Source organism: Saccostrea echinata, unplaced genomic scaffold (genome assembly GCF_033153115.1).
Source record: "Saccostrea echinata isolate AGI-Se365-2 ecotype Australia unplaced genomic scaffold, CSIRO_AGI_Sech_v1 ptg000060l, whole genome shotgun sequence".
Taxonomy (NCBI): Eukaryota; Metazoa; Mollusca; class Bivalvia; order Ostreida; family Ostreidae; genus Saccostrea; species Saccostrea echinata.
This window is the reverse complement of record NW_026889809.1, coordinates 5,626,964-5,653,810: the sequence shown is the minus strand read 5'-3', so window position 1 is coordinate 5,653,810 and position 26,847 is coordinate 5,626,964. Positions and strand designations below refer to the sequence as shown.

Sequence of the window (26,847 nt, the reverse complement as noted above, 5' to 3'; positions counted from 1 at the left end):
TAAATCATCAACAATTTTATTTCTCAAATAGAACTGTCTTACAGTTCCTTACAAACTGGAAGTACATTTTATCAAGTGAGCATTTATCACATCATGACTGTGACATTGATATTGTGCACGCATGTGATTATATCTTCATTTCTTTATACAAATTGAATAAGTATATCAATCAGTCATCTATCAATAAGGTCTAAAAAAAAAAAAAAATAGAAATGGTGATCATTAAATGCAAAAATATGTTAAGTTGTGATATACATGTATTATTAAAGATATGATGTCCAGTTGTTCAATCTCGATTTTGAAATAAAGATAGTCAAAATTTAGTGATATGTCTGCTTTATAATATAATATACCAAGTTTGAAATGTTCTTACTATATTGATCTTCAGCACATTTTTTTTTACATTAATTAGGAAATCCAAACATTAAATCAAGTACAGATTCCATTGAACAGCTCACAAAAAGAAACATATTTATATTCCAAGACACAATTACACAGATGAACAAGCAGACAGATTCTATATTCTAACTCCCTACTATCATGTAGAAAGGAGGCATAATGAATAAAAAATGAGGATAAAGAAATGGAGCCTTAAAATGTACAACAAATTGTCATTCCTTCTACATATATAAAAATATATACTTCAGGATACATGAGGTCATTTAGAAATTAATAAAGCAAATATACATGCAAATATTTGGTTCACTAAGAGGTTAAAAATATATAACAATTAAATTTAAAACTATATCCATATTCAGTCTTCCAGACTTTTTCTAAATCTACCACTTGCAACAAATATTTTTTTAGGCATCAAGATATGGTACTGATTGACTTTTAAACTTAGGGACTATAGTTTACTCTAAGATTTGAACTGTATGTGGAAGACGAAATGTCATTTCACAATGTTTGTTACACAAAACAATCCAACGATTAATTAATTATGGTTTAATAATACATATGTATATACCTTTTATAAAGCACCAATTCATTATGAAATATGAATAAAACAAACAGAATAAAATTGCAAATAAAAAAAGAAATTTTATAACCATTTGAGAATGTCCTGCATGCTCTTGGCGTCATAAAATTATGTATACTGTTAATGTGGATATTCACTCAGTTAAGTATGCTAATTACAAAAAGTAGAAAAACCATAAACATGGGGATTATTTCTACGGTTATCAGGATAATTATTGTTGATGAATAATACACAAGCATTATTCATAACTAAAATAAACTCAACAAATGACAATGGTTAGACATTTGTATCCGCAGATTGGCTCTTGAATTTGGATCTAGGGGTGAAGTTTTTCTGACTGAGCTGCTCCAGTGCTTTCAGTACTTTATCAGGGAAGTGATCATACACCATTTCTGGACAAACTAAAATCTCTGTGAAATCCTTGGGATCTTTCCACTCAGCAAAGTAAGAGGGCCCCCATATCAAAAAATAATACATAAAAGTATATTTTTAATATATTTTTAATACAATCATTTTCGTATTGTTTAAAATTAATACAGAAAAAATATATTATTTTTGTATCACCAACAAATAGGTAGATTATTTTTGTATTAAAATCTGACTTTGATTTTTTACAGGGTATTATTTTTGTATTTTTTGGGACTTAGATTATTTTCAGTATATCATTTTTGTATTTTTGTGGACTTAGTTTTTTTCAAGTGTATTTTTTCTGTATTAAAATTGAACTTAGTAATTTTACAGAAAATTACATACAGTTAATCTGTATTATTTTTGTATTAAAATTGAACTTAGTAATTTTACAGAAAATTACATACAGTTAGTCTGTATTATTTTTGTATTAAATTTGGACTTAATAATTTTTCAAAAAATACTATACAGTCAGTATGTATTTTTTTTATATTTATTTTGGACTTAGTGTTTTCTTTTACTGAAATTTGTATTTCTTTGAACTTAGGAAAATTTACAGAAGTTCTTGCAATAAGTCTGTTGGAATTAATATTTTTTCTCAGATTTTATTAATTAAGACCACTGCTATAAAGGTTGCTTTTATACTATTTACATTTAATTGCTATTTAGAACAGAAAACTTCAGTAGTTTAAATTTGTTAACTAAACAATTTCATTTTTAAAACATGTCTTTACTAGGTGTGAAATTGTCATTTGGAAAGAGATAGATACGTCTAAGGGGACACCTGTGCTGTACATGATACTTGTAAACACGCGGTAAATTTTGAAGTTTCAGAGTTTCAGACTTTCTTTTTGTGTTGAAAATTTTACAGCGTGTTTACAACCGAGTGTTTACAACTATCGCCAACAGCACAGGTGGCCACCTGCAGGCTAACAATAGACGAGTACATGTTATACTACTCAAAGAAATAACATGATTTACCCGTGAAAACACATCCCAACCAAAACCAAAACCAAAACAAACAACATGAAGAGTTCCACTAAATACAGTACCTACGATGTTTTCTTGACTATACAACTCAACGTAGTATACATTATATATTTACTTCAGTACGTATTACAATTACATGGAATAGAACTATTTAATTATCCGCTTTTAGAAAAAAATTAAATAAGAAATTATTACGAAAGAATATCATAAAATAATATAGAAAATGTTGTGAAATTGGTGTAAAGGATAGTTGTTAAACATTATTTCAATCTCTGGTACCGTATGTATGAGTTAAGTTGTCCATCAAAAAGGCTATATATTATGTATCTCCCGCTCGTTTTGATCATTATATTTGAACTTTATGGTCTACTTCACAGGTCAACTTGAATATAAAAATGGCTGCTCTCAGCGGAAATAATGACCGGAAATAACGATGTTTCGTAATCGGTAAATTCCGTAAGGAATAAAAAATGATTCTGATAATTAAATTGAACATCGTTTTTTTCTAACATAATTTTAGGTTTGTTCAATTGATTCAAGATATTTAAAACCATGTAAATATGTTTTCTCTAACTGTTCCGTTCTGAACATCGGTAATTTTCGTATATGTGACACAATATGATTGGTCAGATTTTAAAACTCTTCCGTACTCTTCTCTGATTGGTCAACAATATTTCACCCACGCCATTTTGAAAATTCTTCCCGGGACGTGTTGAGAAAGCTGGAGGTGATTTTGAATAAACTCTCATTTGCTCGCGAGTAAAATGGATTGAAAAACAGAAGTGCAGCATAATAATGGTACACAGGATCATATATATGAACCAAGGAAAGCAAATACATAAGGAGACTGACGTTTTTTAGGCATCATATCTGGACTTTTCTGGTGTAAACAACGACAGTTGCGGTAAGATTATGTATATTTTAGCACATTAAAGTTTCAGTTTTTTAAATAATAACTTAGTACAAAGATAGAGGAACAAAGAATGCCTTTTTTACCCATTTTGTAGTATTGTAGAAAGATAAAATAGTACGGTTATTGGCCATATGGGGAACAAGGGTTTTTGTGATAAATTCTGATTGGGGAGAGAGGGGTGGAAGATGGGGGTAATTTTCAAGCCTTTGGCTTCCTAGTTCTATTTCATTCCAATTTTTTCAAGTTTACCATAGACGAATTATTTATTTTCCCTTCAAAAACAATTCTGTAATTTGTATAAACTCAATTTTTTCGGGGGGGGGGGGTAGGTTGGGTTCGGGGGGGGGGCAGTTTATTTAAATAACATTGGGGCACACATTTTGTTTACTCTTTCAACATTTTCAAGGACAGATTGTTTATTACAAATATTTTTTTAAAAATATTTTATAAATCAGTCCCCCCCCCCCCTTTTTCTTCTCCAGATTGTCAAATCAAATGGTTGTCCCCTAAGAAACCCCAGATTAAAGAAAAGTAATTTCAATGGTACAATTGTATGGAATTTGGTGAACTCCGCTGGATCTTTTGGAATTTCAATTTATATTTATTGTTAATTTTAGTCAGCAGAACATTGAAGAAAAGCTGATTAGTCATGGAGGAAGAAGATCCCTCTCAAGAAAGTATTGCAGGTGTGTGAGCTAAACAAAATCTATATAGAATTATTTTGGATGTGAAAATGTGTGTTTTGTTGAGGTAATGGTTCATTAAATTTTATCATTATATCATTCTGTTCTATATTTCACAGTGATGAAGTCAGATGAGATGACAGGTTTTGTGATTTGAAGATGGACTTCTGCAACAAAGTAAACACTCCTCTACCTTTTCCATACAAAAGAAACAGCAAAGCAGAGAGATCGAAACATGTGGTAAAAATACAAAGAAAACAGGATTAGTTAAACTTGTGAAAAATATCAAGACTATTGAAGAGCAGATTATATGTAAAAAGAAAGACTACAATTGGTAGCTGAATCAGTAGCCTGGCCACATTAATTACTTTTTAATTAGCTATTTGTACATTTAAGGTAATCTGACTGAGTTACTAAAATTGTTATTTAACAAATATTTCAAATAAATAAAAGATTTTTGAATAACAATCAATAGATGCTATTAAGAACCTCAATCTCCAACCCCTTTTCTTCAAATAACAATTTTTGCCCATGATCATTTTTGTAGTTTTTAAAACTCTGTTTTGTATTATTTTAAGCATTTAAATGTATTTTTTGTCTATCATTCTTGTACTTTTTTGATATTTTTGAAATAAAATCCTTCATGCTGATAAAAATACAAAAACAATACAAATTAATACAAAATTAATACATTCTATATTTTTTTCATACTTTTTTTGTGTACTGTATTATTTTCATATTTTATATCTTTTTTGTACTTTTAATTTATCCAGATGAAAAAATACAAAAATAATATATGTGATACAAAATTAATATATTCTATATTTTTTTTGTATTTTAATTCTTAAAGGTGAAAAAATACAAAAATAATATATGCTAATACAAAATTAATACATTCTGTATTTTTTCTATACTTTTCTATGGACTGTATTATTTTTATACTTTGGAGAGGAAAATAGAGAAATAATACAAAAGTACAAAAACAATACGTTTTTACAGGTCATGTGTATCATTTCTGTATTATTTCGAAAAAATAAAGTATATTAAAAATATATTTTTCTGTGTTTGGCTTTTAAAAAGTCTATTATTTTTGACCTAAATTGGAACCAAGATTTAGAGGGTTCCAAATTTGGTCATTAAAAATATACTTTTTTTGTATTATTTTAGTATTTTTTTCTTGTATTATTTTTGTATTCATTTTCGATATGGGGATCCGGATCTTCAAAACATTTCCTGAAAAAGAATCCTTTGTTATTGTTTGCACTGGACAATGTTTTACTCATACTGTGCACTAAATCATTTCTCTTTGAATATTGTAAAGGCAGAAATATTCATTAGGGATTAAATTTCATTTATTTCATTGTTAACAATTTCACTTTTGATAACAAATCAATGAAATTATCCCAGTGCAACATTATCAATATCTACAATATTTATTTTTGTTGTTTTTTGTGGTCGAGTCAGATCATGGAGATCAAAAATCTTCAAATTTCACAAATGATAGAATAGGATGTGGTAGCGGTCCTTAAATTCACATTTCAACAATTACTTTCTTTTTAATCCCTAAGAATTAATGAAACCAGAGTATTGGGATGTCACATTTGCCAGTGGAAGGATCCAGATTTAGACAGTGCATGCACTCAACACTTTTGGCCATTGAGCTATGAGGCTCTTTTTCATGCCAATATTTACAGTGACAAGGAAAACAACCCTTCTCTGTTTATTTTTCCTAGAAAAGCCCTTTGCATCATTCAGAAAATAAATTTTTCCAATCTAAACAGAAGGCATGGAGAAGGATAATGAATGTTTTCTATAAGTGTCACACCTCCATTATTCCCCACTATTTACCTGTCAGATACATAGGTGTTTGTGTTATCTATTTAAATTATCTATAAATGAAATGCCTCCATCACAACCCACTGTTTACCTGTCTGTATCCACTTCCTGTGTGTGTAGGACCTGTCCGGGGGGGGGGGGGGGGGTTACATAGGTGTGTGTGTGTTATCTATTTATATAAGTGACCCACTGTTTACCTGTCTGTATCCACTTCCTGTATGTGCAGGATCTGTCCCGGGGTGCATAGGTGTGTATGTTATCTATTTATATAAGTGACCCACTGTTTACCTGTCTGTATCCACTTCCTGTATGTGTAAGACCTGTCCTGGGGGGTACATAGGTGTGTGTGTTATCTATTTATATAAGTGACCCACTGTTTACCTGTCTGTATCCACTTCCTGTATGTATAGGACCTGTCCCGGGGGGTACATAGGTGTGTGTGTTATCTATTTATTTAAGTGACCCACTGTTTACCTGTCTGTATCCGCTTCCTGTATGTGCAGGATCTGTCCCGGAGGTACATAGGTGTGTATGTTATCTATTTATATAAGTGACCCACTGTTTACCTGTCTGTATCCACTTCCTGTATGTATAGGACCTGTCCCGGGGGGGTATATAGGTGTGTGTGTTATCTATTTATATAAGTGACCCACTGTTTACCTGTCTCTATCCACTTCCTGTATGTGTAGGACCTGTCCCGGGGGGTACATAGGTGTGTGTGTTATCTATTTATATAAGTGACCCACTGTTTACTTGTCTGTATCCGCTTCCTGTATGTGTAGGACCTGTCCCAGGGGGTACATAGGTGTGTGTGTTATCTATTTATTTAAGTGACCCACTGTTTACCTTTCTGTATCCACTTCCTGTATGTGTAGGACCTGTCCCGGGGGGTACATAGGTGTGTGTGTTATCTTGTACTCTTCACGTGCCTGTATTGTGTTTTGGATTGCTTGCTGTAAATAAATCGATTACAAATACATGTAAGTAAAACAAGCTTATAACCAAATGCCACAGATGAATAAATTTGATTCATTATAATTATAATTCATTAGATCCACTAGTTCATACTACTGGGAATGAAAATCATAGCTATAAGGGTGAATTCATTATAAGAATGTTCCTTGTAACCTTGTTTTACTGTAGTAAGCAGATTAATTTTTTTTATATCTAGAGTATCCTGATCTAGATTGTACAAGTCATTCAATAGTTCTGATACCCTTATGAAGTCAAAACTTAAGAATTTAACTTTATATACTGTTATATACTGCAAGTTGTTGTTAGATCTAATAAGAATGAATGATTGAATAAATTGACTCACATTTTTGAAATTGCTATCACAAGTTTGTTCTTATAATAAGGAGAATATATAAAATAAACCGTATTTTGTTAAACACAACAGCTCATTGGTGGAAATACATTTTTGTTATTTTACCTGTTTGTATAACCTAAATTTCAGAATCAGACATCTTCAATCCAGACAATAAAATTTGGAATAAACATATAAAATTTCTATAAATAAATTTATATAAAATTTAAAAATCCATTCTGGTTGTAATGCAAAATCTATCTGCATGGTTAGAAAATTAGGTTATATATATATATATATATATATATATATATATATATATATATATATATATATATATATATATGAAATCATTTTTAAGAAATAAACTTAATATCTACCAAAGTTATACATGTACATGTATAACATGGGTTGGGACAATTTACACTTTCTATAAACCATTCTGTGGTTTAAAAAGTGAATACTGCCCCAACCCAGGTTATAAAGTATTACTTGAGAAGCTATTAAATTCATTCCCTAAATGAAAATAATGTCATCAGTAGTTTATATTGGACTTTCAAGCTATTTTATCTAACAGATTTAACATTAAGATTTAACAGATTATTTTTCTTATACCATCAGAACTCAGATTACCTCTATTGATTTCTTGGAGGAATTTGTCCTGTTCTCCTCAACAAGATTTGCTGTGTCCTCCAGATCCGAGATTGGACTGTCATCCTTACAGCTACAACACAGCTCCCATACCCCGGCCACTAAAATCCTGTACTGTAACAAAAATCCCACAGAGTTAATAACAGAGTACAGGTTACATACAATAACAGAACAATTAATGCTATAATGTCATCCTTACAGCTACAACACAGCTCCCATACCCCAGACGCTAAAATCCTGTACTGTAACAAAAATCCCACAGGGTCATTAACAGAGTACAGGTTACATACAACAACTGAACAATTACCATTATAATTCATTCTTAAAGCTACAACACAGCTCCCATACCCCGGCCACTAAAATCCTGTACTGTAACAAAAATCCCACAGGGTCATTAACAGAGTACAGGTTACATACAACAACTGAACAATTACCATTATAATTCATTCTTAAAGCTACAACACAGCTCCCATACCCCGGCCACTAAAATCCTGTACTGTAACAAAAATCCCACAGGTTCATTAACAGAGTACAGGTTACATACAATAACTGAACAATTACCACTATAATGTCATCCTTACAGCTACAACACAGCTCCCATACCCCAGCCGCTAAAATCCTGTACTGTAACAAAAATCCCACAGGGTCATTAATCAGGTCTGGGCGGCCTCCGTTTTTGGAGGATAGCTAAATTCAATATGGCAGCCAAAATTTTTACCATATATGGAAACCCCGTTGCATTGTGGGATAGTTTATCCTCCGATTTCAGAGAATAACACAGGTAATTTTCAAACACCCCGTGCCTACCTTTAATCAAAAAGTGCAAGCACCAGAGTACATGCAAATAAAAGTTCAAACATTGAACTATCGATTGTATGTGGCGATTTGAGATCCTATGTCTAGATATTTTGCAATTTATTTTCAAAGTTAGCACTTTTTGCGCTCCATTATTACTGAATATTTCTTGTTAATTTGTTTTATTTTTTATGCTTTTTCCCTATTTAGACAAATAAAAAAGGACTTTAATATTTCTGTTATATTTTCTTTTAATTCAAAAAAAGGAAACACAAAATGAAACGCATTTTAAGCGTATTTAAAACGCAAAATATACTCTGCCTTATAATTTAAGCAAATAAAAGTATAAATGGATTGAATGAATAATTATAAAAATAAATAAATAATTTGAATAGCATAAGTAAATAAAATAAATAATTTGACATATTTACTAAGAAATTAACATATATTCATACAGCCATGTGTATACATAAACAAATAAAATATTACAAAGTGATGTGCTAAAGAATTATTAAATGAAAGAAATAATACATGACTAAACTTAATTTTTCAAAAAAAAATGTTCATCAAAATTTCTAAACTGCTTATCACATAATTACGGTACTGGAAAATCAGCGTGGTTATAAATTGACCTCAGTCGCAGGTAAGTAAGTGCAATATTTGTTTTCCAAGCTGTATACTGAATAACTGATTGACGGCAATTACAAAAATATAGTTATATTGATTTAATATCTGAATTATCCATCATCATAGGAAATTGTACCTTTTATTTGTTTTGATTTCGAAATCATTGTACGGTTCATATATGCAAGAGTTGCTGTTATTTGTTTGGTTAAGAGTTAACTGCCCTTAGTTTTGAAAATTCCGGTAGGTGGCAAGACCGCTATCCTCTGTTTTCAGAGGATAAAATCTATCCTCCAAAAACAGAGGCCGCCTAGACCTGTTAATAGAGTACAGGTTACATACAACAATTGAACAATTACCATTATAATTCATTCTTAAAGCTACAATACAGCTCCCATACCCCGGCCACTAAAATCCTTTACTGTAACAAAAATCCCACAGGGTCAATAACAGAACAGCTACCACTGCATTATATAATGTATGTGACATGATCTGTAGTGTAACATGAACAATGTCAATAAAGAACAACTATCAATAACAGGACAGATACAATTATAAATAACAGATAACTATTAATAACATAACAACTACCATATCAATAACAGAACAGCTAACATTAACAACAGTCAAACTACCTCTTGCAATAATAGAACAGCTAACACTACCAATAACAGAATAGCTACCACTACCAATAATAGAACAGCTAAAACTACCAGTAACGGAATAGCTTACACTAACAATAACAGAATAGCTAACACTACCAATAACAGAATAGCTTACATTCCCAGTAACAGAATAGCTTTCACTACCAATAAAGAATAGCTAACACTACCAATAACAGAATAGCTTACATTTCCAGTAACAGAATAGCTTTCACTACCAATAACAGAATAGCTAACACTACCAATAACAGAAAAGCTAACACTACCAATAACAGAATAGCTTACACTACCAATAACAGAATAGCTAACACTACCAATAACAGAATAGCTAACAGTACCAATAAAGAATAGCTAACACTACCAATAACAGAATAGCTAACAGTACCAATAAAGAATAGCTAACACTACCAATAACAGAATAGCTAACACTTCCAGTACGGAATAACTAACAATACCAATAACAGAATAGCTAACATTTCCAGTAACAGAATAGCTAACACTACCAATAATAGAATAGCTTACACTACCAGTAACAGAATGGCTAACACTACCAATAACAGAATAGCTTACACTACCAGTAACAGAATAGCTAACACTACCAATAATAGAACAGCTTACACTACCAGTAACAGGATGGCTAACACTTCCAGTAACAGAATAGCTTACACTACCAATAACAGAATAGCTAACAGTACCAATAAAGAATAAGCTAACACTACCAATAACAGAATAGCTAACACTTCCAGTACGGAATAACTAACAATACCAATAACAGAATAGCTAACAATACCAATAACAGAATAGCTAATATTATCAACCACAGAACAGCTAACAATACCAGTAACAGAAAAGCTTACACTACCAGTAACAGAATAGCTAACAATACCAATAACAGAATAGCTAATATTATCAACAACAGAACAGCTAACAATACCAGTAACGGAAAAGCTTACACTACCAGTAACAGAATAGCTAACAATACCAATAACAGAATAGCTAATTCAACAACAGAACAGCTAACAATACCAGTAACGGAAAAGCTTACATACCAGTAACAGAATAGCTAACAATACCAATAACAGAATAGCTAACACTACCAATAATAGGACAGCGAACACTACCAGTAACAAAACAAGAGGCCCATGGGCCACATCGCTCACCTGAGCACATTGGCTGGGCAAAAGCACAAATCAGTTCAGTATTGAAAAGATTACCGGGAAGGGGGGGGGGGGGGGCTTGAATTTTAAACTACCTGATGATGCTTCCATGTCAATATAACAAATGGCTTTGTTGTACTTGAGAAGATTTTAAAAAAATTTCCCATATATTCCTTTGTAAAAATTTGATCCCCCATTGTGGCTCCTCCCTATCCCAGGGGTCATCATTTGAACTTGAATCTACACTACCTGAGGATGCTTCCATATCAGTATGACTAAACATAGCTTTCCTGTTCTTGGGAAGAAATATTTTTTCTATATGTTTCCATAACAAAATGACTAATCATGGTTTGCAGTTCTTCAGAAGATATTTTCCTTTACATTTCTATTTAAAACTTTGATCCTCCATTGTGGCCCCATCCTACCCATGGGGGCCATGATTTGAATAAAATAGAATCTACACTACCTGAGGATGCTTCCACATAATAATACATCAATCAGGGCTTTGCTGTTCCTGAGAAGAAGATTTTTAAAATTTTTCCAATATATTTCTATGTAAAACTTTGATCCTCCATTGTGGCCCCGCCCTACCCCCGGGGGTCATGATTTGAACAAACTTGAATCTACACTACCTGAGGATGCTTCCATATAAATATGACTCATCATGGCTTTGCTGTTCTTGACAAGAAGATTTTTAAAGATTTTTCCTATATATTTCTATGTAAAACTTTGATCCTCCATTGTGGCCCTGCCCTACCCCCAGGGGTCATGGTTTGAACAAATTTGAATCTACACTACCTGAGGATGCTTCCATATAAATATGGCTCATCATGGCTTTTCTGTTCTTGACAAGAAGATTTTTAAAGATTTTTCCTATATATTTCTATGTAAAACTTTGATCCTCCATTGTGGACCCGCCCTACCCCCGGGGGTCATGATTTGAACAAACTTGAATCTACACTACCTGAAGATGCTTCCATATAAATATGACTCATCATGGCTTTGCTGTTCTTGACAAGAAGATTTTTAAAGATTTTTCCTATATATTTCTATGTAAAACTTTGATTCTCCATTGTGGCCCTGCCCTACCCCCGGGGGTCATGATTTGAACAAACTTGAATCTACACTACCTGAGGATGCTTCCACATGAGTTTCATCTTTCCTGGCCCTACGGTTCTTGAGAAGAAGATTTTTAAATGATGCCATTATTTTTTCACTAAACCCTAATTATCTCCCCTTGAAAGAGGGCGTGGCCCTTCATTTGAACAAACTTGAATCCCCTTTACCCAAGGATACTTTGTGGCAAGTTTGGTAGAAATTGGCCCAGTGGTTCTTGAGAAGAAGTCGAAAATGTGAAAAGTTTACAGACAGACAGACAGACAGACAGACAGACAGACAGACAGACAGACAGACAGACGGACAGACAGACGGACAGACAGACGGACGCCGGACAAAATGTGATCAGAAAAGCTCACTTGAGCTTTCAGCTCAGGTGAGCTAAAAAGTGCCTCGCCACAGCATGATACGCCCGTCAAATATTGTTCAATTATCACAAACAGTTTAGAGTGCAAGAAAATCAAGTCAACCTTGATACAAGGATTTCCATGATTTTTCCATTCCTTATAACATTTGTTGATACATTTCCTGTGGTATAGGCATGAATTATAACAAATATTACATTATAGATCCTCATCCTCAACTGGTTGTGTTAGAGCTTGACAAATGCCCCCCCCCCCCCCCCCCCCCCCCACACACACACACACAACAGTGACACACACATCTTTCATATTTGTGAAACATGATACTCTGAAATTTGTTAGTTGATATTTTCAAAAAATTAAATAAAAATATCATATTAAACAATATGAATTTAGTCTTAACAACTTAATCTATACCAAATTAATTTCAAAATAAAAGACTGGCCATCAAATGAAATAATTGCTATAAACTGACCAGCAGTTCTTCTGTTTAATTCCCAAAGGATGCAGATAAGAACTGCTTGATCAGATATGCTCTAACAGAAATGATTGAGACAGCTAGCCTTCCTACACTGAACTCATTAATTAATCTTTAACTGGATGCATGTCCACTCATTACTCCCAAGGGATGAATGGATCTGCACTATCTGCTTTGCAGTGCAAATAAAATGTATATTTATGTCATACTGAAATTAAATTTGAAAACAAAGATTTTTTTTTTCAATTTGTTACAAAGATTTATAAAAAGAAAAAAAAATTGTAATCTTGATGCAACATTTTTAATAAGGTTTCTGCTTGACTCTTAGATTTGTAGGGACTATCTACCATAATTAAAACTTTTTTTGAAATACTTGATTTTTTTTTTTAGACTCAATGTCGGACTGGTTTTAAGCTGCAATTCATATGGACAACCCGCATGCTAATTCCAATATCACCCCCCCCCCCTCCGAGTATAATTAGTTTTAATTTATTAGTTTAATATAAGATATCAAATTAGTTTATTATACAATATCAAATTAGTTTTAATTACTTTTCACCAAATTCATTTTAAAAGTTAGGCTAGCCCACAAAAACTATGTAATCCAACATGGCTGATTCCCCTGCCCAATTCCCAAGAGATATAGATAACACCTGCATGATCAGAGATGCTCTACCAGTTAGCTCCTCACACTAAACTCATTAATTTCTCTCTAATTTGACATGCAATTTTCTGTTATCAAAATTCTCCTTGACCAGTGCTTGATAATTACACCCATGGGAGAGGTGGAATTTCTCTTGTAACATTATATTTGTTATAGATTGCTGTAAAGTATATAATGAAAAAAATAAGTATTTTCTTAATTTTAACATTTTTTTAATAAGGATACTGCAACACTTATACATTTTTTGGGATTGTGTAACATAACAGTAAAAAGACAGTTTTTTTTTTAAAATTTCACTTAAATTAAAGGTCACAGTGACCTTGAAATAGGTCGCAACACACCTTCTACCTAAGATGCATAAACTGGCCAAGTTTGATGATTCTAAGTCTAATAGTTTTCTAGTTATGAGCCGGACAGGATTTTTCCATATTTGGCCATAGCATCTTAATTAAAGGTCAGAACGACCTCCTCTTTGTGCGCGACACACCTTCTACCCAAGAAGTATCAGCTGACAAAGTTTGATAATCCTAGGCCTAATAGTATTAAAGTTATGAGCCGGACACGAGAAAAGCTAACAGACAGACAGATGGACGGACATGAACGCCATAACATAATACGTCCCGTCTAAAGACAGGCGTATAAAAAGCTAACACTACCAGTAACAGAATAGCTAACACTTCCAGTAAGGGAATAGCTAACACTTCCAGGTACGGAATAGCTAGAATGTGTGGTGTTTTTTTTTCCCCTCTTTTTAATTTTTTTTCATTACTTACAATATGTATTCTTTCTTATTTTTCTTCTCACACTATGATTAATTTATAACTTATTTAAGATACAATTGCCATGTTAAAAAATCTCTGTAATAGAAGAAATAAAAGATGAATGAATACTACCAATAACAGAATAGTTATAATTACCAATAACAGAAAAGCTAATAATATCAGTAACAGAACAGCAAACACTACTTTTGAGAGCAATGCATAGGAAATACTAGTCCCCTAAGGGCAGGTGTAATATTGTTTCCTTTAAAAAATTAAGAAGGCTTTAATTCCATAAAAAATCATCCAAGCAAAACGAAATGCAAACTTCGATCTGTAACTCAGCAAAGAAGTCTCAAAAACCAAAATCAGCTTAATACTGCAAATGTGTAGAAAAAAAGTGTGGAAAAACAAAGTGGGACAGACAGATGGACAGGCAAGGTCCCCTCCAGTTTCACCAGTGGGGACTTTAACAGAACAATAACATAAGAACTACCACTTTCTATAACATAACAACTTCCACTTCCAGTAACAGAATTTACCGATTACAGAACAACTCCGACTACCAATAACAGAGTAGCTAGCACTCACCATACATGAAAGTGTTGTACTATTGAAAGAAATAAAATAGTATTTCACAAAACATCATACAATGTTAGAAGTGAATAAAAATTAATGGCAAAGTTTATCCAAATAAGTTGGTACAGAATAATATTACAATAATCACTGATAACTGTGTACTAAATGGACATCACAAGAATATGCAAGTGAGTTAAGGCTAGGTATGGGTGTTTCTACTCATATGCAAATAAGTTAATTAAAACACAGTTGACCGTGAAATTCTCAATCCTTTGAGCCCTACCTCCCATAAAGTGCCCTTAGTGCAGTAACTTTTACATTGAACTCAAGCTTAAATATACCATTATTGAATAACTTCTTAAAAGTATTAGTGAATTTTCGATTTTGCGAGTAAATAATTTTGCAAGTAGCTAAAGTTTTCTCATGGTAATAAAAGTTAATTTTGAACCCAACAGACAATTAGAGAAGTAGCATAGTTTATGAAAAAATTACAAAAGTGTTAATTAATCAATTTTTTGGTAGATATGTAATGAAATGATTTACCTTTGGTATTTTGGAATTAGCTATGCATTGTAATGTCTTTGCTTTTAAATCCTCCATGGAAACAAGACCTAATCTTGGAATGAAGTCCTTTCCCAGAATCACAGAACAAATAAAGTCTCGACAGAAAACACTAGCATTGTAACTGGAACAAACAACAGGACATGGAAAAAGATTCAATATTTATAATAATATCCAATTAAGTGTCTGATTTGTCCTAAAATTTCTAGCTCTTTTCTTGGTATAAGCATGCAACCAATTTTACATGTATATGTCTAATGTATTTTCAAAAGCCCCACCCTAGAACTTGATCTCTACACTCAACAGTGAGTAATTTAACAGTTTTTGGCAGTGTTCATCACAGTCAAGCTGACAGTATGACTGCTGGATGTCAGGGAGTAAAGAAAATGTAAATGATAAATTTTACTTTCAGTATAAGAGGAACTTTTCCTCAGTCTGCCTTTTCCATTAGCCAAGCTAGGAGACAGGTTATAAAATTCTGGACTGATAGCTCATTACAGTCCTGGACAACAACTCTTAACGAATGTGAATCTGAATTACAAGGGGATCTTGTCTTAATTGTACTTTCTCTACAAGATAATTTTTAAGGTATCTAATTCTATATATCCCTGTTTATAATGTGAACCCATACTGTGGTCCTACCAGAGCTTCCAGTGGCCCTGATGTGGAAAAATGAGACTTTATAGTACATCAGAATATTTTCCTATAAATCTAAGCAACTATAGTTCTGTTGTGATTTTTTTTTTGCTAAAGACACCTGTACTAAACTTGTCGTTTCATACCTAAAAATAGACTAAAATCCTAAAGTCCAAAGGAGAAAGTATCTTGAATTCAAACATCTTGAGAGATTACTTACTAGAATTTCTCCTTTACAAAAATGGGTTGTACCTTTAACTCTTAGAGAAATTACCTAATATTCTACCTCTAAAATCTCTGATAGTGATCTCTAATCATACCTTAAAGGGGCCTGGACACAGCTGTATTGTCATTTGGTTTACAATTTTAATTTTCTTTTTTTTTCCCAAAAATAACTTCAGTTTAATGAATTGAACTTATCTGCACATTCTTAAAACATTGATCAATGACAATGACATTCTTCAAAAAATTAGGTCAAACATCTGTCTTTGTATACATGGGCACAAGATCTCTTATTGTTTATGTTTACATTTTACCAGGTGTGTTCAATTTGTTAACTCAGCACACATCAATGAACACAAACTGACAATGCTTGTGTGTTGGTTTTGCTTTCTAACATTTCTACTTTGAATTTTCTGGATAATAGTTTTAATATTTTTCATAACCACACAACAAATTTTCTAATTTTCTTAAACATTAAGAATAAATTATACTTCCTGAAAGTGTGGGGGTGTGTGTCAATCAAATGTATCCTGAAATTTGTTGTTTTCAAAATTTTCATATTTATGAAGTTTGTAAATGCACTTTTACAATATATTGGTCTGAAATGCTTTAGAAACATGTAAGTCATGATATTATATCAAAAAGTTTTGAAAAATAATATTAACTTCAAATCTGTGCCTAAGCCCCTTTATAAGAAATGACTTTTAAGCCTACCTCAAAAGACCTCCAGGTGGAGAATAAGCAAAGCACCGCACATCTGGATAATCAGACTTCAGTAACAGAGCTAATAATGAGGCTACACCAGCTCCTAAACTATGACCACAAATCATCAGTCCAGCACCCTGTAATATATATATATATATCAATGTAATCCCAGACCTTGGTTAGAAATATTTCCACAGGATATTAATGAAGAGTTTATTCTAGATAACAATGAGAGTTTAGTGTCATATGTTAGGTTGATTTACATGTATACTCTCAGCAGAAATCATTGGAATGCTGTGTCTAGAATAGCTTTAGTCAGCAGTTGTTGATATACAGTACATTCTCACCTGAACTTGTTGAAATGCTGCATCTAGAATGCTTTTAGACTGCAGTTGTTCCTGGATGTATTTAGCTGCCTGGAGCATGCCTCGGTGTGCCTTCCCATCCTCTAACATTTCAAGAGGGTCACATTCTGCAGACATATCTGTCACAGCGTCCTGTGTCAAAAAAACACATACAACACAATCTTAAACAATGAAAAAATTAAAGGAAACTGGATGTGAATCCACATTTGGCAATGATTTCTGTGCACAAGCTTTCAAGACCAATGCCAGTTATGGGAATCTTCTCAGAGCTATTAACTTTGGATATACAGTGAAACCTGTCTATGGGAGACAAATTTTACGGTGGAATAGACAGATGTCAGATTACACAGTGTAAAAACCACTCAAGATAGTAAAATGGGAATGAAAATAAAGGTCAGAATTCACAGTGGAACAGATTGTACAGGTGTCGGATAAGACAGTTTTTACTGTATATAACCTATTATATCGGAAAAGGTGATGGTAATACTCATATCGTCATAAAAAAAAGTACTTGTATATGGCTGTAAATTATGAATTACAGGGCCCAAAATAATTGATGTCCCACTGGTCTGGGGCCAGTGAATTTTTAATCTGGGCTAGTACATTGTAGAGGGCATATGCCCTTTGGGTCAAGTATCTTTAAGCACAAAATCAATTTTAAATTATCTACCAAATTATGAAAAGGGTATATGTATATAAGCCATCATTTAGATATAGTTTCAAATTTCATAAATTAACAAACAAATGTGTTACAAATGATCTTAATAAGAATTCTGATCAGAACAGGTTGTGTTTACCTTCAGTGATAAAGTTCCTCTGACGGACACGACCACTGTCTGGTGAGCTCTGTCTATTGCTACATAGAATGGGATCTGAAAAATCTACAAACCAACAGATTGTCTTATAACATGGAATGTAACAGAAGTATGGTGAAGCAATGCATCTTAACCCTCAGATTTTACATCACTGCACAATAGACATCAACAGTTCTTGGAATCATTCCTGTGTGTTTATAAAAAGACATAGGAAAATACCCCTTTGTACCGCTTACACTAAAATTCAGCAGGTTTTAAAATACATGATGCATAGTGGGTGGGGTTCATTGTTTCTTATGATTTAGAGTTCACCAAAGCTAAATCACTTGCCTTGTTATGGAAGGTGACATAGGGGAGGTCTTGATCTGCTATGTTTGTCTGTCGCCTAATGGCCGCCGTGTGACATTGACAACAGTTGTCATCTATGACTTCACCTCCATGGTAACAAGTGTGGCATCTTAGTGTAAAACAAAATTGGTAATTAAGTCAAGAGAGCCCAGTATTAAATGGGTCATCATGTCAGAACATTGAACATTGCATCATACTGTATTTGTTCATTCTTTCTTTACCTACATGCCCCACAAAGTCAAGAGAGCCCAGTAATCGGTCTCATATCAAAATACTGTAAACCAACTTTTATTCGCATGCGAAAAATATCCGCGAGTTTTGCGACATACTTTAAGTCGCGAATAATAATTGCCGCAAACTATTTATTTTGCTTTGTATTTGTATAGAATGTTTCTTCAGTCGCGAAAATTAATCGTCTCGGATTGATTTTAAACTGACGAATCGCGAATAAAAGATGACGCAAATAATAGTTGGTTTACAGTATACATTGTGTATCCTAATATACTGTACCCCCTTACCTACATGCCCCACAAAGTCGACAGAGCCCAGTTGCTAGATGAGTAAACATATACATAGGCCACCCATAACTGCCTGCTGCATACTTCATGTAGTGATGCATGTTTGTGGAAGTCATCCAGGGGGTAGGGCCTATGGGGGTATCATTGCTGCTGCCAACAGGTGCTTTTACACTAAACAACATGACAAATATCTGCTAACATAAATTCATCATCGTAAGTCACAGGTTTTGTGTCCATTCTATTTCTACAAAGGTCGCAAACCAAAGGTTTTGCATCCATTCGAATGGACACAAAACCCATGGCTTGTTTGTAGAAATAGAATACACATAAAGTGCCTCGCCACAGCATGATACGCCCGTCAAATATTGTTCAATTGTCATAAACAGTTTAGAGTGCAAAAAAATCATGTCAACCTTGATACAAGGATTTCAGTGATTTTTGCATTCCTCATAATATTTGTTTATACATCTCCTGTGGTGTAGGCATTAATTATAACAAATATTACATTATAGATCTTCTACTGGTTGTGTTAGTGCTTGACAAATGCCCATCTGCAGCCCCCCCCCCCCTTTCCAGCTTTCAGATTTGTGAGACATGATGCTCTGAATTTGTTGATTGATATTTTCAAAAAAATAATTAAAATATCATATTAAACAATATCAATTTAGTCTTAACAACTTAATCTATATCAAATTAATATCAAAAATAAAAGGCTGGCCATCAAATGACATATGCTATAAACTGACAAGCAGTTCTTCTGTCTAATTCCCAAAGGATACATATAAGAGCTGCTTGATCAGAGATCCTCTAACAGAATGATTGAGACAGCTAGCCTTCCTACACTGAACTCATTAATTAATCTTTATCTGGATGCATGTCCACTCATTACTCCCAACGGATAAATAGATCTATATTGGATACTATCTACTTTGTAGTGCAATAAAACTGCATATTTATGTCATTCTGATATTAAATTTGAAAACAAAGATTTTTTTTTTATTTGTTACAAACATTTATAAAAAGAAAAAAAAATGTGTAATCTTGATGCAATATTTTTAATAAGTTTCCTGCATTACTCTTAGATTTGTAGGGACTATCTACCATAATTAAAACATTTTTTTAAAAATACTTGATTATTTTTAGATTTAATGTCAGACTGGTTTTAAGCTGCAATTCATACAGACAACGGACATGCTGATTCCAATACACCCCCCCCAAAGTATAATTAGTTTTAATTATATTATACAATATCAATTATTTTATTATACAATATCAATTTAATTTATTATACAATATCAAATAAGTTTCAATTACTTTTCAACAAATTCATTTTCAAAGTTAGACTAGCCAACTATTTAATCCAACAGGGCCGATTCTTTTTACCCAGTTCCCAGGAGATATAGATAACACCTGCTTGATCAGAGATGCTCTACCAGTTAGCTCCACACACTCAACACATTAATTTCTCTCTAATTTGACATGCAATTTTCTGTTATCAAATTCTCCTTGACCAGTGCTTGATAATTACACCCATGGGAGAGGTGGAATTTCTCTTGCAACATTACATTTGTTATAGATTGCTGTAAAGTATATAATGAAAAAATAAGTATTTTCTTGATTTAACATATTTTTAATAAGGATACTGCAACACTCTTGCATTTTTTGGGATTGTGTAATCAAATAATAAAAAGACAGTTTTATTTTTAAATTTCACTTAAATTAAAGGTCACAGTGACCTTGAAATAGGTCGCGACACACCTCTACCTAAGATGCATAAATTGGCCAAGTTTGATGCTAATAGTTTTCTAGTTATGAGCCGGACAGGATTTTTCCATATTTGGCCATAGCATCTTAATTAAAGGTCAGAGCGACCTACTTTTAGTGCGCGACACACTTTCTACCCAAGAAGTATCAGCTGACAAAGTTTGATAATCCTAGGCCTAATAGTATTAAAGTTCTGAGCCAGACACGAGAAAAGCTAACAGACAGACAGACGGACATGAATGCCAAAACATAATACGTCCCGTCTAAAGATGGGCATATAAAAACCTGTGGCTTACAACAATGACATAAATTATGTTTAAACAAATGCCCTACTCAAGTTTATTATAGTTTCAAAGTGCATCACTGCATTTTCTGCCAGTAAGAAGAATAGCTTGTTGCTATATTTTAGAAGAAGTGTTGAATTATTTGAATCTGACCTTGTTTGAAGCTCTGCAAACGTGTTGTAAGACTTGCCACCACTGTTGAAGAGTTTTTCCTGATCCCTTTGTACTAAGATTAGACCAGCTGCAATATCAGTAGGCACCAAGTCCAGGTCCTGAAAATAAGACATCAAAGTAGTTCTCAACTTTCAAAAGTTTGAGGACTATAAATATATATAAAACAAGTGTGCATGTAATTTAAAAGTTTCATATTGTTTGAAATGGAAAACAACTATACAACCTTACTCACTCAAACCATGTTCAATCAAACTTATTCATAATTCGAGCTAACCACAAGAGGTACAGTGATTCAGAAATAAACTTGAAGTTGATCAAAGAGATTGTACCTGGAATAAATCTGCTTCACGTTGACTAAAAATTAATTTAGAGTTACCAGGTATTTAAGTAACCAGAGAGATTGTACCTGGAAGAAATCTGCTGGAAGTTGACTAAATATTAATTTAGAGTTAATCAATAATATTGTACCTGGAAGAAATCTGCTAGAAGTTGACTAAATATTAATTTAGAGTTAATCAATAATATTGTACCTGGAAGAAATCTGCTAGAAGTTGACTGATTTCATCAAAAGCATCCTTGCTCTGTTCATCCCCCAGTACACAACAGCATAAAAGTCTACATCTGGAAAAGAGGCTTGTTACATAAAAGTCTACATCTCGAAAAGAGACTAATGGTACATAAAAGTCTACATCTGGAAAAGAGGCTTGTTACATAAAAGTCTACATCAGGAAAAGAGACTAATGGTACATAAAAGTCTACATCTGGAAAAGAGGCCTGTTACATAAAAGTCTACATCTGGAAAAGAGACTAATGGTACATAAAAGTCTACATCTGGAAAAGAGGCTAATGTTACATAAAAGTCTACATCTGGAAAAGAGGCTTGTTACATAAAAGTCTACATCTCGAAAAGAGACTAATGGTACATAAAAGTCTACATCTCGAAAAGAGGCTAATGTTACATAAAAGTCTACATCTGGAAAAGAGGCTTGTTACATAAAAGTCTACATCTGGAAAAGAGGCTAAAGTTACATAACAGTCTACATCTGGAAAAGAGGCTCGTTACATAAAAGTCTACATCTCGAAAAGAGACTAATGGTACATAAAAGTCTACATCAGGAAAAGAGACTAATGTTACATAAAAGTCTACATCTTGAAAAGAGGCTAATGTTACATAAAAGTCTACATCTGGAAAAGAGGCTTGTTACATAAAATTCTACATCTGGAAAAGAGGCTTGTTACATAAAAGTCTACATCTGGAAAAGAGGCTTGTTACATAAAAGTCTACATCTCGAAAAGAGGCTAATGGTACATAAAAGTCTACATCTGGAAAAGAGGCTTGTTACATAAAAGTCTACATCTCGAAAAGAGACTAATGGTACATAAAAGTCTACATCTGGAAAAGAGACTAATGGTACATAAAAGTCTACATCTGGAAAAGAGGCTTGTTACATAAAAGTCTACATCTCGAAAAGAGACTAATGGTACATAAAAGTCTACATCTCGAAAAGAGGCTAATGTTACATAAAAGTCTACATCTGGAAAAGAGGCTTGTTACATAAAAGTCTACATCTCGAAAAGAGGCTAATGTTACATAAAAGTCTACATCTGGAAAAGAGGCTAGTTACATAAAAGTCTACATCTCGAAAAGAGACTAATGGTACATAAAAGTCTACATCAGGAAAAGAGACTAATGTTACATAAAAGTCTACATCTGGAAAAGAGGCTTGTTACATAAAAGTCTACATCTGGAAAAGAGGCTTGTTACATAAAAGTCTACATCTCGAAAAGAGACTAATGGTACATAAAAGTCTACATCTGGAAAAGAGGCTTGTTACATAACGTTTCTATACACAGGTGAGTTAAGGCTACATATGGGTGTTTCTATGCAAATGAGCCAAACAAAACACATAAGAGGTATACCTTTTACATGAAGAAGGTTTAGACTCTATTTCTAATACATTCTTAGTACCAATGACAAACTATAGTCAGTACATTATCATAGTATGTCATTGTTTTTTACTACTACAGTCAAACCTTGTTATCTCAAACTCAATGGGACCGAGGAAAAAACTTCAATATATCCAAGGGGTTCGAGATATTGAGGGTAAAATACTTAAGAAATACATGGTAAGGACTTCCCAGTCACTTCCACATATCCATGATATTCAAGATATCCATGTTCGAGATACAGAAGTTCAAATGTAGATGTTATAAAGAACATCAACAATACAGCTTTAGCACAATGACATAACATTTTATTTTTTATATACATATGATATAATAAGAAGAATATTCTAAAGATTGACAGAACTACTGCATAAAACCTATGCATTATCTCTTTTATTGAGAATTTAATAAAACTTCAGGCTGGGCTATACATTTTAACCAAGTTTCAGCTGAAAACTCTACAATAAGTAACTTAACAATTTAATTAACAACATTTGTATAACTGAATACTCCAAATCTTTGGAATATTTTACTCCTTATTAAAACTGCTCCTGTAAAATTAAATAGGATATGCCCTTATATCAATGCTGTTTTGTTGATGTTTTTTATTTCTTCAAGTAGTAGAAAAAAACATCTCATGTTTTTATTAGCTATTTGCAAAAACTTTATCACACTTGTGTAGTAATATGTATTTATTTAGTTCATTTTGTAAGCCAAAAAGAGATTTAAATTTATACATGTATATACTGTTACAGTAAAATCAATTAAAAAGAACTTGCTTAGAAGGAAATCCTGGTTATAATGAATTTTTTGTGAATCCCATAGAAGGCTACACTATGTTCCTTATACGGATAAAAAAAATCTTGGTTATATTAAAGGAAGTAAAATTGGTGATCCCATTGACTCCCTTATAATCAAGTAATCCATGTAATCTACTAAATCTTTTCCTTAATTAATTCGTATCATTTACAGTAAAAATGTATTGGAAAGAAGAGAACATAAAAGCTTACTAGCTTGAAATATATTCATTTCAAAACTTAAGTTTATATATACCAACTACACATGTAGAAAAAAAGTCTTAATCTAGGATATCAATTGAACACATTCTTTCAATGGAAACTATATGCATGTGAACAGGAAATTTGAGTAACAAAGAAACAGTGTTACGATAACTTAAATTAAGTATTTCCTGATCTTTCTTACCCTTTTGTAAAATGTAAATGCATGTGTGCACATTGTGTGTAAATTATCAAATCTAAAAGTGAACCTTACCTTTTTTCCCAGGCCTTTTTGGCAGCACTCATAGCACCTTCTAAAAACTGTGTTGATTCTTTGCTTTGTAATTCACCAGAAATCCTAGGTTTTATCTTATTTAATTTTCCAAGTGGATCAAACACTACTATTATCCCTATAATGACCAACACTCCTAAAATCCATCCTGTGAGGACTGCCCCCTGGACGGTCTTAACAACAAAAACCTGGCAGTTACTGGAACGTAAAAATGACCAGTATGTTCCTAGAATGTTCCAGACAATTTCTGGAACTGTGATGACTAGTTTTAAATACAGTAATTTGGCAAGCTTTTTTCTGGGGCCAGTTATCATGATAGTGCCTCGGCTACTCACATACACTATACATGCGCATATTATAATTGCCACACTTAGCAGAGCCATGAAACCAATGTAGTAGATCTTCAACAGATTTCCATCTTTGCATTGATATATGGATTCACTGTGCACACTATATACAATCGCAATCACTGTTAACCTGCAAAACATATTTAAGAATATACATGTACTCAATATGATTCATCTCAGTTCGAGGTTCATTTCAGCTTAATTAAGAATTATGTACAGGTGTGGAGGTCAGGTAGGTTTGTTTGCCAGTGTAGCCTGACCAGATCATTTGGTAGAGCACTTGCCTAGGGGGACCAGGTTAGAATTCTGGTCCATCACATTTTCTCCCTTGTTTCATTTGGTGCCATGCCCTGGAACTGACAGCTAGGTGAAAGACCAGATAAGAAAGAGTCTGGGTTGGTTACACATCTTTAGGTGGTGTTGGAAAAGGGGGAGGGGGGAGGGAAGACATTTAAGTAGAGTGGAATGTGTTGGTCATTCAGGCATGTTCGTTCAGCAGTGGCCAGATAGCAGGTCAAGTTCTAGTGCCCCCTAGATTAAATCCTGGGTCTTACTTAGAGTTTTCTCCATTTCTGTTACAGTGTAACACAGTAATAGCTAGGACAATACTGATGTGAATTAAGGAGGATATGAATCGCAGAGAATATCACTAATCTATATGATTTACATATTAATTAAAAATTGATGCTTAACTTCATATTGGTAGAAATTTGGCAGTCAGATGGGTTCAATTGCTGGTGGCCTGAGGTAGCTCAGTTGGTAGAGTACCTGACTGGTAATTCAGATCAGATATTTTTTCAGTAACCGGAGAGCAGAAAAATGCCATGGACCAGACCAGGTTTCAAATCCTGGCCTGGTTAGCAGCATTTTTTCCTCTCCGACTACATTTGGTGTCATGACCATTCCCTGAAAGTGACAGGTGTTCTCAGGAGTGAAGACGTTTACGGAGGATCGAGGAACGTGGCAGTGAGACGGCCAGATAGCTCAGTTGGTAGAGAACCTAATTACTGAGTAGTTATTCAGGAGGCCAGGGTTTGAATCCTGGTCTGGTCTGTTGCATTTTCTCCTCTCCGTGTAAAATGTTTTAGTGCATATTGGGAGGACAAAATGAGATAATAGCTTCCTAATTTGTTTCTGGTATATATGCGTCTTCAATAAAAGAAGTGTTTAGGAGACTTAGATTTAATATCCTCTAGTTTTGTTTTTACTCATGAACTGCATATAAATTATGGCATAGCATTTACACTAAAGAGAAGAGCAGATTTATCATGTTAAACTTTATATTTCATACGAGCTACATATATAGGCTACTCATCCGAGATTCCTCTGACTCTAACCCCTGCTTTTATATTGTGACATGTGCAGGGGAGACATGTCACAATATAAAAGCAGGGGTTAGAGTCAGAGGAATCTCGGAATAATAGGCTACAATATACTTGGTCTTGATATGACGCATTGGTGTATGATCATCAATTATGAAAATAATTTACCAAATTACACGCAAACATAACTCGAGGAGTTCTGGGAAGACGAAATCATCTGACCCTATTCCCCATCTTCTGTTAAAAGCAATCAGTCCAGGCATCTTGCAGTTCTGTGATATTACATCGTCGTTCGTTTGACACTACTATTTGACAACAATGCGTTTACCTCCCTTGCCACCGGAAGCACGTGCTTGTACGATTGCATCGCCGATCCTGCATCTTATAGTTATAACATGTGTAAGTAGAGAAACTCATTGACATGAATTTTCAAGACAGTGATAAACAACTTTGATACCTTTAAATCAAGGAAAATATTGGTTTTCATTTGAACAAACTCTTAATTTATCAATTTCCAAAGAGCTTTGGTCCCATCACTCCGCCCCCCCCCCTCCCCACTTGCCCTGTCCTAGTCTCCTGTAAGCCTCG

General features: G+C 33.4%; 1 protein-coding gene and 1 long non-coding RNA gene across 2 annotated transcripts; one reads left to right on the top strand and one right to left on the bottom strand.

Moving 5' to 3' along the window:
• LOC133174858 (diacylglycerol lipase-beta-like) lies at nucleotides 1–26,589 on the bottom strand. The gene is made up of 14 exons (XM_061309965.1): nucleotides 26,428–26,589; nucleotides 24,573–25,067; nucleotides 21,884–21,974; nucleotides 21,333–21,451; nucleotides 19,132–19,302; nucleotides 18,596–18,722; nucleotides 18,248–18,331; nucleotides 17,433–17,582; nucleotides 17,095–17,222; nucleotides 15,505–15,646; nucleotides 7,749–7,880; nucleotides 6,656–6,762; nucleotides 5,187–5,206; nucleotides 1–1,428 (listed from the first exon to the last, which is right to left on the bottom strand). Exons 1-14 carry the CDS (start codon nucleotides 26,520–26,522, stop codon nucleotides 1,256–1,258), a joined length of 2,034 nt encoding a protein of 677 aa, XP_061165949.1. The 5' UTR covers nucleotides 26,523–26,589; the 3' UTR covers nucleotides 1–1,255.
• LOC133174859 (uncharacterized) lies at nucleotides 3,039–4,554 on the top strand. Its single transcript, XR_009719199.1, has 3 exons — nucleotides 3,039–3,281; nucleotides 3,908–3,976; nucleotides 4,093–4,554. It is a non-coding gene; the product is annotated as an uncharacterized LOC133174859 (long non-coding RNA).
• Nucleotides 26,590–26,847: the final 258 nt, after the last annotated feature.